At 38.7% G+C, this 12462-nt stretch overlaps 1 protein-coding gene across 2 annotated transcripts in view; it reads left to right on the top strand.

Moving 5' to 3' along the window:
• PTN (pleiotrophin) overlaps positions 1–9977 on the top strand; it is an 85668-nt gene extending 75691 nt beyond the window's left edge. The window contains exon 5 of one of the 2 annotated variants that reach the window (XM_006173065.3): positions 9235–9977. In XM_006173065.3, coding sequence (XP_006173127.1) covers positions 9235–9287 — 53 coding nt within the window. In that variant the 3' untranslated portion in view covers positions 9288–9977. Of the gene's footprint in view, positions 1–9231 lie in introns of both variants that reach the window. The other variant, XM_006173064.3, reaches the window with a different exon arrangement.
• The last annotated feature ends 2485 nt before the right edge of the window (positions 9978–12462 follow it).

Below are 12462 nucleotides of genomic sequence, written 5' to 3'. Positions count from 1 at the left end.
TCAGTATTAAGGAAGGCTGCATAATAGAGCATTCTTCACACTAATTAGTTACTGAGCGGAGGGATCGTCTTTTTTCCCCCCTGAAGCTTCTACATTGCTCCCTACTAACTTCTGGATTGAGAACTTCTGCTTTGTGTTTTAGGTTGGAGCAATTGTCATCAGCATTTCTTAAGCATCATAAAAGTAGCTGCAATTTATTGAGTATTTTCTATGTGACAGGCATTATACTAAGCCCTTAGCATGCGCTGTCTCACTTGATGCCCACGGCAGCCCCAAGGAGCTTGGGTCGTGTTTTACAAATGAGGACGCTAAGGTTGCAGCTTGCACAAGGTCACCCAGCCAAAGGGGTCAGGCTTGAACTTCAGGCCAGGACAGTCTGTGTCCACAGTTCTTTCTGTTAGACCAATGCTTCCAAAACTCAGTGCTTCCTATGAGATCTCTTTGGGTATTCTAAAATAAATGAATAATTTTGGTTTTCGCTTTAATGATAATTCTAAAACATTAATATAAGTGTGTTTAGGGTCATTTACCATTGATTGAGTGGTGTCAGATAATTTCTGACTCAAGCGTGTCTTTGTGTAACAATTGCATGAAGGCACATGATAAAATTTTGTGCTGCATTTCTCAAGCTGCAGTCCTTGAGAGCCTGAATTCCTCCAGAGTAAGACACAGTACTGCAGTGCATCCATTACACTTAGTGTCCTCCCAGGCTCAACCCTGGGCTGGATTCAGGACTGCCTCCTCTCCACTGTGAGATTCACAGAGATGCTATTCATAGGATCCAAGGCACTGGTGTCCTGGTAACAAACGCTGCCGGCGGAGACACTGTGCAGCGAGCGTCCCAGTGACTCCAGCTGGCTTTGCCCTGATGCACAGCCTTCAGGAACCTCCAGGGAAATCAAAGCCGGCTGGTTGTTGCTCAGTGCACAGAGGCAGGGAAAAGAGAAAAAGACTTTTTCTAGAGGAATAAACAGTATTTGCAGAAGAGCTCTTCAGAAATCCAAAGAGCAAGAAGCTGGTAAAGATCTTCCTGGTGTCCTACTGCTGGGGCACACTGGGGCCCAGGCCCATAGCTGTTTACTGTAGGTTCACACACACTCACAGCACTCGCTCCTGCAAGGTGAAAATAATTTCAGGAATTATTTTTATTCTACAGAAGACATAAAAACTTTATTTTCAGATCTTGCCCAGATGCACAAGAGGAATCAATTAAGCTGCTGTGAAGGCTGTGGTCTAAAAAATGAAGAGAAATCCAGGAAAATGTCTTTAGATCTAACCTTTGCTGCTGCTGTGGACAGAGCATTGGGTGCCTGGGGGTGGGAGGAATCCTGCGGCGGGGAAGTGGAGCTCCCCTGCTTGACTCTGGGGGACAAGGGTAGAGACAGGTGAGTGGATTAATGCCGAGAGCTCACAACCCTAGAATATGCAGTACCAAAGTCATATATTTAAATGATGTCTTTTAAAATCTAGGGGACAAATTTTTCAAAAATAACAATAAGCTCACATGTATTTTGCATCTTCACAACTAATGAGGTTGACCTGAAGGATATATAAAAATGAAAGTGTGAAATTTTGCTCACTGAAGTATTAGTTTGCTAGTGCTGCTGTAACAAGGTTCCATAGACTGGGCAGCTTAAACAGCACAAACTTATTTTCTCACAATTCTGGAGGCTTGAAGTCTGAGATCAAGGTTTCGGCAGGGTTGATTCCTTCTGAACGCCATGAGGGAGGGATCTGTTCCAGGCCTCTTTCCTTGGCTCACAGACGGTCGTCCTCTCCTGGTGTCTTCACATCGTCTTCCCTCTGTGCGAGTCTGTGTCCAAACTTCCTCTTCTTACAAGGACATCAGTCACACTGGACTAGGGCCTGCTCTAATGACCTCATTTTAATTTGATTACCTCTGTAAAGGCCCCGTCTCCAAATACGTTCACATGCTGAGGTGTTGGAATTAGGAATTTAACATGAATTTTCGTAGGGGACATAACAACTAATACATGGACCGAAAGAGAAAAATTCATTTTGGAGCAAGTAAAAAGTGATTTATGGAGCTGCACTTAATGAAATTTTAAATATTCTGGAGTTCAAGCTTTTCCCCTTTTCTATAAATCATAATTTGAATTTCCAGTAGCACCAGTCATATAACATTAAGGATCAGATATGATAATAGAAAAATAATAATGTGCTAGTTGGGAACTACCTATGGTTTACAATGATGTATTTCATTTCTAACTTACACTACAATATAATTTATAATATTTTATAGTAAGATAAATTTTCTACCTATGCCCTCATTATTGTAGAAACAGGCTTTTAAACATTTCAATATCGTATCAGAAATAAATGTTCTTTTTTCTGCATTTGATGCAGAAAAAGTCAGTGTGGGGAGGTCACTGTCAAGGAGTGTAAGGTCTTGAGAGTGGCCTGTGGACTGAGGAAGGGGAAGACACTTTTGCTGAACAGAAGAAACCTAAACATTCATTCCCCACCTATGGCTTTGGGTGTGTGTGTTACACGTGCATTTAAGTGTATCACTCTATTTTAGTTGACTTTGAGGGTTCTTCAAAATAACTAGGAGACATGGGAATGGAGTTAGGGGCTGGCAGTATCACCAAGTGTGACAAGCATGTAGTGACTGCCAAGCCACACACACACGCACACCCGAGTCTCTAACACAGGTATCAGAATTGCGTGCTATTGCACCTGCAAATACACAGGCATAATTGCACCCACATTCTCAAAGCTACTTATATAAAGTTATATATTCTTTGCAGAGTTTCGCTTGCTTTAGTTATATTTGCCTCTCTTCCATTTTATTTAGTACTTTAAAACTTTTTTTTTTTTTGCCAAAGGTGAAAAAGATAAAATGTAGCAGCTGAATATGAATGCAAACACACACACACACAGACACATGCATAGCTTTCTGGTTTCTTTCTGCAACTATATTCAAGTGCAAAGGCCGTGGATTAAAGGACGTACAGATGAAGCACCTCTGATTCCCTTCTTCACTGCTCTTCTCTCTTGTGACTCTCAGAGGAAAAATCCACCAAAGATTTCAGTTGTTTTTACATTTCCAATCACATGAGTAGATGTAGCTATTACATAAGGAAGATGTAAATGTGCCGAGATAAAAACAGGTTTGATTGGTGACTGTCTCCCTGGTACACACACATATAGGTCAGATCAGGGAGGGACCTCGACACACTCATGCAAATGTGTATCCGAAAGCACCTCCTAAAAGGGACTCCTCCTTGATGGTTGGAGAAACCAGTGGTTGTCTCCACTGCTTCACTTAAAGAAAGGGAAACGGAGAGACAGGAGGGAAAAGCGGCTGAAAGGCTGCGGAGAGGAGTCTCTGGGTGGAGGGAGTAGAGCTTAGTCTACTGATACAGGGAGCGTTGCTTTGGAAAATAACTGACGTGCTTAGGGACTTTTACCAAACTTGCTCTGCGTGGTTGATGAAATAATTTCCTCATCTCCACTAAACTGACAGTTAAGTCCACATTACTCACCAGCACTTTCATAGCTGAACTTTCTATTTTGACGCGATGCAGTTGTGCTGAGTCACCTCCCAAAGTAAATGGGGGCAAAACAGAGGTGCCGCAAAGGGTCCAGATATATTTAGTTTGTATAGGATCTTTAATGCCCTTGATATCAGAGAGCAAACTTGTGTAGAAGGGCAGATAATTGAGAGGTATTGTTATGAAACAGAGGTGATGAGCAAAAATGAAGGTGGACATGAGGGAAAGAATAGGTATCCCACACGTGGGCAGCACAGAGGAGAAGCCCGGTGCCGGCAGGTACATATGTATGTAGGTACATATGTATTCCATACATAATCCTAGAAGTAAATGCACTGAGTCCATAAAAGAGGAAATGAAGCGAGGGGTATTACAAAATAAGAAATTGAAAAAGAAACAACAAATTACTCCACAGAGGTGGGACTGAATTATATCTGAGAATAATGTATTATGAAAAAATTTAAATGATTATACTTTGTATTTTTAAATATATAGAAATTTCTTCCTGTATTGTGTCACTTAATATATGCTACGTCAATTTAAACCAAAATACTGGGAAATTTAATGAATGGCACCATGCTAGGAAGCCTAGTACCTGGAATCCTGGTGGATCACTGAGTTGTACATTGACAATTCAGCCAGCCTTATTATCAGTTCTGAGACACAGCTGGCATAGTGCAGGAATTAGATATTTCCAGGACACTAGGCAACGAATGAGGTCCTTTAAATAGGTTCAAGAAGCATTAAAAGGGTGTTGGTGGTATCCAGACTTCTGGATTTATTTACACTGTGATTTTACTGTTTGACAGTAATCTGATCCTTTTCCTCCACTCAGTTTCCATGATTTATTGAACAAGTCTCCACAGGTTAGTTAACTTTAGGGCTCTCTGTGGCACACCTCCCTCTGTCCTTGTCCTCTGGCACTCTTGACCTCTGAATCTTCAGAGTGTCCATAGCTTCCTCATATAGGAATTCCACTTCTTAGAAGGCATACATCTCCTTCCTATTCTAATCAATAGTTCTTCCCATTGGTTTAATGACCCAAAGCCATTTTATTTGAATCAGTAGCAAACAAGTTGACTTGCTTTAGTTAAGTACTCAAATAATTTCATCTCTTAATTCTCTTTTTATATTCTGTATATACACAACAGGTCATCAGAAAAAAAGAAATCAAACCAAGACATTTTGCTAAGAAAATGACATAAGCTTATTTCAGAATTTTCAACTCTTCTGCATCTTACAATAACATCTCTCAAGATCTTAAAAAAAAATTAAATTGATGTCTTTCTTTCAGTGCCCACTCACAACCTTATTTCTTGCAGATTTCCCAAATACTGGAAATGGGAGTGAGTGTTTACTTATACCAACCACATGGCAATCCTATTTCTAAAAGGGCCTGTGAGTAGATGGAAAAGAAGTGATGCATCCTGTTTGGTTATCTGCCTTTTGAGAATGAGTTTACTGTGACGGACTCTTATATAAGTTGCTGATAAAAATTTAAATTGGTACTTCCTTTCAAGAAAGAAGTATGTCAATACATACCTGGAGCTTTAAAATCCTGTCCTTTGATCCAGCAGATCCTCTTCTAATCATATACAGTAGGACAAAACTTAAATATGCAATGATTTGTCTGCAAAAATACACATTGAATCATTATTTATAGTAATAAAAAGTGAGAGCATGCCAGCTGACCAACAAAAGAAGAAGGGTTACAAAAAATAAGGGCCTGAATGTCATAAAGGAATACTTCTTGGTCATGTTTCAAAGTGTATGCAGTGGCATGAAAAATAACACAGTAGAACTTTTATACTTTATCAACTGTCAACATGTTCCTAGTTAAGGTATATATTATATATATATATATATATATATAGAAAGGAAACGTGAATAGAATCTGTTGCTAAAAATGTCATCTCTATATTGTAAATCCATGGGTAATTTCTTTACCATATGTTTCTTTATTTTCTATATAAGCTGTTATTACTTTTAAAACTGGATAGTAATTAATATTTTTTTAAGAAGAATGAAATAATTCAGAGAGGAGAAACCCTCTCTTCGCTTCAGCTAAATCTACTATAGACATACTTTTTCTCCTACTAATTCATTCTCTTCCACATCATGCATCTGTGATGTAGCAAAAGAAACAGGCATTGAAGCCATAAAAATAGCTGCTGTATACCCGTGATTTTTAATATAAATACACTTACAGAGTACTTCACAATTTTGAAAGACTCTCACGTAAAGCAGTCTTGAAAACACCACTTGTAATGTGAACTCTATGGGAGCAGAATTTTGTCTTGTTTGACATTATTTCCCAGCATCTAGAACAGCGCCTGATATGTAGTGGGTGTAGAGTGTATATTTGCTGTATTTGTTTTTCATGCAGTAGTAGCAAAATGGGATCTCAAAGGTCATAATCTCATGTGATGTTCATGATGGCCCTCTGAGCAGGATATACCAGGTTTTATGGTCCCCAGTTTACAGGAAACACATGCAGAATGATTGGTTTGCCCAAGATCACACAGCTGGTAAGTGGCCGACATCAATTAGAACCAATTCTCTAGGTGAAGACTTCTCTTTACTATCAGTAGTTGCTGTGCATTGAAAGAAAGAATTTTCTTGGCTAAATTTTGAGTTTTCTACATAGCTTACACTTTGGTGGCCATTATAATACTAGAGATAAGTGCCCTAATAGGGAAAATAAAGGTAATAGGCTTCCAGCTCAGACCAAGAGGTCAACAAATGAGAAATAGTGTCAAAAATACCAAGTACCTGAATAACGGGCAGCATTAACAAGATGGAGGTGGCAGTGGAAGCGTGGGGTTGATGGTCTGAAGACTGGGTTTGAAGGCCAAAGACTAAGAGAGAAAAAGAATGATGCTCATGCGTAACTGAAATAAGCATAAGTGTAGAGATTCAAGCAAAAGGAGTGATTTGAACAACGGGCATCAGATAAGCACAAAATAAGACCATTAGGCATTTACTAGAGATGTGATGATGAATGGAAGCAGTGCTGTGTTACGTGAGGAGGTCAAAGAGTCAGGGAATGGCCTCTCATCTGACTGTCCTTTTGGATCATTGTAGACCTTGAGGAATCACTGACACTCTTTTGGCCTCTATTTCTTCACCAGTTACATAGCAGATATGGATTAAGTTCTTTCCAGATCACAGACTCCATGATACTAATTAAAAACCCTCATGTAGACTGGGTAAAGCTTGAGAAGTTGTTTATAAGTTTTTGAGGCCACAGAGACAAGTAGTGACAAAGCTCATTTTGTTTGACAGAACAATGTTCATAAAAGTCACCCAGAAAAATGCTTTTGATTGGAAGCAATTTTACTGACCCAATTTTCTTCTTTATTCTCAAATTTGAACAATTTGCTATGTGAGCAATCAAACTAACTTTATGCAAATGCAGGTTCTTCCTTCTTTCCACTGTTTTTTACTGAAGACTCCTCATTTTTCTATTTAGATTGAACCCAGGGTGGACTTAAGGTCTGTCGTGTGTCAAAGGAATGCCATGATGATTTGCCGGTTGCATCAGAAAAATAAATTGATTGACATTGTACAGATTAAATGGTTGATATCTTGGTATTTAGCAAGTTGTTAATTGATGAATATAAAATAAATGTCAGACTCAGGTAATAGAGAGAGGATGTGCTCTTGCCTGCACCAACAAGAACTGGGGAGAGATTCCCATTCCCAAAATGCTCCCTGAAATGAATGACCTATGCTAGTTAGATAAAATAGTGTCTAGTGTTCAGAATAACTTTCATTGTTTTGAAATAAAATTTTACAAACTCCTAATCAGTATGGGGATCCATTTACTAGCCAAAATATGCAAACTGTTGCCCCAACCACCAGCTCTACTGGAGAGCTAGAGGACTATAATTACTGAGAATTCCCCAGTAAGGGCTTTGGAGAATATGAGACAAGGGAAATCAGAGTTTTATTCCAGTTGGCATCCTGGATTATTCCCTGAGGATACCATTTTAATATACAGCTGTTGCTTAAAATGTCAGCCAAAGACTAGGAATTATTAAATGTTCAGACACTGACTATTTATTCCTAAATTAAACATAAAACCTTCTTTGACCTTACAGTCATCTCACCTTTCATGGGTTAAGAGAAGGAGACATTTATAATGACAAGTAAAAACAGAGTAAAAGATTGTTTCTTCAGTATAGAGGGCGGAAAGCTGGGGATATACATGAACAAAATGAATACTTGGGAGCAGCAATTTAGCAAAATTTTAGCAACTCCTGACCTAATTGCACCCTTGAAGCTTGAGTAAAAGAAGCTCAGGACAATGACTCTGTACACAAATACTACTTCCCCTAATATATAATGGACGTTGGAACTTATCTGAAGAGGTGGTGAGGGTAAGAATGGAAAACTTCAAGCTCTGCTTAAGTGTAAGCTAGGTTTTGTATAACATTTGTGGTGAATGTCATGTCCCCTCTCATCATAAGCCTTATGACCCTCTTGAGCACCCACCTGCCCTATGATCCCTAATCCCTACTGGCCATTGTTTTCATCCCAGTATTGCTCTGTTGCTTAGCACATTCAATGACCCGCTTAGTCCAAATGTCTTGGTGATGACCAAGTATATTAATTTTACAGAGAAATTACCTCTTGTTCTTAGTCTATTATCACTAAGTTATCATTATCACACTAATGATAACTGCTAACCTTTATTGGCACATGTTATATATAGTCTGTGTTCTGTTCTCAGTGGATTTTATACAACTCATTTAACTTGGATTTTCATATGCCCATTCACAAGTGAGGAATCTGAGACCCAGATACATGAATTAACTTTCTCAGAGTCTCATAGTAACTTAGTGATGGAGCCAGAATTTAAACTCCAGCCCTTAACCCACACGTTTCTGCCACTATCATGGACTGAGTGGAGGAAGTATCTTAGAAACATTTAGCAATATACTTCACTTGCTAGGCAGGTGATGCTGACTGTTCTTATCTTTGGAGCTAAAGTTGACAAGCCCTATTTTATACTGCATTCTCCTTAGGAAAAGGGAGATGGCAAGATGATTGAGTGGAAAAGGATAAAGTCTTTTGATTTGAATTCTCATGGTTTTACTTACCTGGCTTATCCCACGTTGGTACATTCCATTTGCTTCATCCAAGGCTAGGAGTCTCTGTAGGGTCAAAGCTGTGTGTTTGGTAGGTTCATAGGTGGTTCACATATATTAATAGCTGGCCAAGTGTATAAGCAGAGAACAGATCAGGAGTGGAAGCACTCTGAAATTGTTTGCCAGAAAAAAGGCTTATCAACAGTCCCACAGAGAGGGAATGTGGGAGGTGAAGGGCTAAGCAAAGCTTTGTAGCTCTCCACTGAGCACTGACCTGGCTTATTCTCTCAGAGATGCCTGCTGTGTTTCTATTTCCTAAGTACCTTCAGGCAGTATGTTGTTTATCAAACGGGGGCAACCAATGAGATAACAGGCATTTATAGGTGTTCACACACAGAGGTAGGCTGCATTACTCCTGCCTCTTCCCATAGGCATCCTCCTGGCAACAGCAGACACAAACACACACACACACACACACACACACACACACACACACACACACACACACACACCCCTGTCTATATATCTAATCATTTCATTCCTGGCCATTTATAAGAAAAGTGGCTCCCTCCCCCATGCTTACTAATGCAATGCTTTTTTTTTCTTCTTCTTAATCACAGCAGAATCTAAGAAGAAGAAAAAGGAAGGCAAGAAACAGGAGAAGATGCTGGACTAAAAGCTGCCACCTTCCGTGGAACATGAAAAGGACATCAGCAAACAGGATCAGTTAACTATTGCATTTATATCTACCGTAGGCTTTTTATTCAAAAATTATCTATAGCTTAAATATACAATAGGCAGAAACGAAAAGAAAAATTTCGTAGTAGCATTTTTTTTAAATGTATACCATAGTACGACTAGGGGCTTATAATAAAGGACTATAATCCTATTTAGAAAGTTGACTTATAGTACATGATAAATGATAGAAAATTGAGGTAAGTTTTTTGAAGTTACGTGATATTTTACATTTAAAATCTTTTTTTTTTTACATTTTTTTCTTTTGTCAGCAATTTAAATGTTATGACTATGTAAACTACTTCTCTTGTTAGGTTATTTTTTCACCTAGACTTTTTTTTCCCAATTGAGAAAAATACATACTAAACAAAGCAGCAATAAAATATGATCATTCTATTTGAGGAAAATATCTTGTTTTCTGCCAGTGGATTAAAAAATTTTTTTTAGTCAGCAAAATGAGGGGAGGGGGTTAGAGCATGCCCTAGTTCAATGTTAACTTTTTTTTTTAAGAAAAGTATTAAAACATGAAATTATTTCACTTTGGCAGAAATATTTGTTTTCTTGATGAAATTATTTTTCCATCTGAGGAAAAAAAAAGAGTAGGAGAATAAATCAAGGTGATGCTAAAAAAGGTGCTTTTGTGTGAAGTAATTTGATATTGTAACCCTTTCCCTTTATCACCTACGCTCCCCCAGCCAACCTGTTAGCCGTAAAAGTTGATCATATAAACTAATTAAATCACTCGTGGGCACAAATGTTACAGATTTTATACAGGTGTAGCTGTAGCTGCAGATGTAGATCTATAACTGTGAGTTTTCCAACTTTCTATCAGTATATAACAGGTAGTCTGGTGCCACTAAATTGAACAAAAGTTCCAAAGTGGTCTAGGGTTTGGTGGAATAGAAAAATGTTCTTCTCTTGAGTAGGTTTGGGCTTGCATAGTTCAAATCAGTAACATCATGCAAGGTAGCTTGTACTTGGTTTCAATAAAACAAGAATTCCTACTCTTGTTATCTGCCATGTGAGTGACACAGACTATCTGTACAACTAACTCCCTTATCTGCTGGGCTGTAAGCACAGTCTTTAAGTAAATAAGTCTGTGTGTCTATTATTCAGAGAAATAATATCTCAGAAGTCAACCGGGATTAGCCTCAAAGTATTTCTTTTGAAAAAGCCACCTCTAATTTTAAAGTGATAAGACCCAATAAACAAGCATTTATCTACCGAGATAACGCTTAAGTCCACTTTCAGAAATTATGGTGTCAACATACCTAGGGCTAACCTTAAAATAATTACAAACTGGTCTAATGATGCGGCCAAAGTGTCTTTAAAGCTAAACTAGTTTTGCCATCTGGCTGAAGACTCTGCCTGAGCTAGGAATGTTGAGGGGGTCCCTATCTCCCCACCAAGTCAAAGCCAACTGCTAATGGGGGGATATAAACAGGGATGGACTTTTGGGCACATATACGGAACAGTCTGTGGATTGGTGCTTAATAAAAGCAGAGTACCTTGTAAAAATGCAAATGGCAAAAACATGAATGGTGATTGCAGTTCTTTCACAAGTGAACCTTAACAAGAGAAAAGTACTCACAGGGACAGATGGAGGAGATGAAAGCAGGCTTGACTGGGTTTTTTGCCAGCAACACCCTGTAAGGACAGGGATGGTGGAAAAGCCTTCAGCATATTTTGTTAGCCTCTCACCTAATATTGCTCCTCCATCATCATTTAGCCAAAACAGCTGCCCATGAATCAGTAATGAGCTAAGGTAAACTAGAACAAAATCTCCTGAAGGGAAAAACAGTTCTGTAAATTATCATGCCCCCTTTATTCACAGGGCATGGCAGGAAGCCAGGGGTTCTCCGCTGTGTGGAGGATGATTCCTAGCAAACCATATAAATAAGTCCCTGATTCTCTGTTAAAGCAAGGGTTGGAATGCTAATCTCCACTGCAGAGGGTATGAAATTAAAGTCTCAAGAATTATTCTACCCCAGCCCCAGTTTTAAACACCTTGCAAAACCTCACGGGAGTATTGAAAATATAAATACAAAAGAACAGGCTCCAAAAATCACTGACTCTCACAAGCAGGGAGAAAGAAAAGACCATCTTCACTTTTTTCAGAGTGCCCCAGCTAACTCTCTTCCCAATCATACTGAGTTTTATGAAATTTGCCCTAGTGTTCTTTAAGCCTTGAGGAAGTCAGCTGTGTTTCCTTAAACGACCTTAAACTGAAGACAAGCTCTCCTTCCAATCATCAAAAACAATCCTTCACTGACCAGAACATGTCCTTATTCAGCTCAGTGATTGCATCCTCCGCACTTGGACTCGGGTAGACTTTCTGATTTATCCTGAACGGGTGCATACTATCACACTCTATTCCGGGAATGACATTGTAATGTCTTGTTGACTTTGCAGAAGTCCAAACAGATTTTAATGCTCTGAATAGTTAACCGTTGTGTGGGTGGAAGGATGTGGGCATAAAAAAAATCATAATTTCATTTGTGGGTCCTTGACCATAAGAAGCCTTATTTGAGGAAAGAGAGGCTACAGTCATTTTCCCACTAAGAAGACAGATACTTCTTTAGGATTAAGAGAGACACACTATTTTCCATAATGTGTAACTCTTGACTCCATACTTCTGAAAGTCTTAATTGTTTTACAACTTCTTTAAATGAAAAAACAGAGGTAAATATGCTGTAGGAGGTACTGGATGAGACAATAGAAAATACTGTTCTTGAGTTGCTTTAAAATAGTTCCAAAACATAAACATTTGAATTTTATTAACCTTTGGTCATGGGATTTTCTAATGGAGGGAGGCAAAGGGTTTCTTCTCATTAATCTTCTTCAGAAGTAATAAGGCAGATCAACATCCTTGGCTGTGGGATATCAAAGGATTCAATCCCTCCCGCCCCCTTTTTTTGGCTGGCTTCCTTTTAATTTAATTAGTTTTAATCCTTAAGTTTTAAAAAGTGGAATCAATCAGAAGGCGAGAGTGTAGGAGAATGTTCCTACACTTCTTATGTAAACTCAAACTTTAGATTCTTCTTTGGAGTAAAACATGCTTCTCACTGTCTACAATCTTATTTCTGAGTTGCAAAAATTATCTCCATGTCTTCCCC

The sequence above is a fragment of the Camelus ferus genome, chromosome 7 (genome assembly GCF_009834535.1).
Source record: "Camelus ferus isolate YT-003-E chromosome 7, BCGSAC_Cfer_1.0, whole genome shotgun sequence".
In the NCBI taxonomy this organism is placed as follows: domain Eukaryota; kingdom Metazoa; phylum Chordata; class Mammalia; order Artiodactyla; family Camelidae; genus Camelus; species Camelus ferus.
This window is presented reverse-complemented; position numbering and strand designations above follow the sequence as displayed.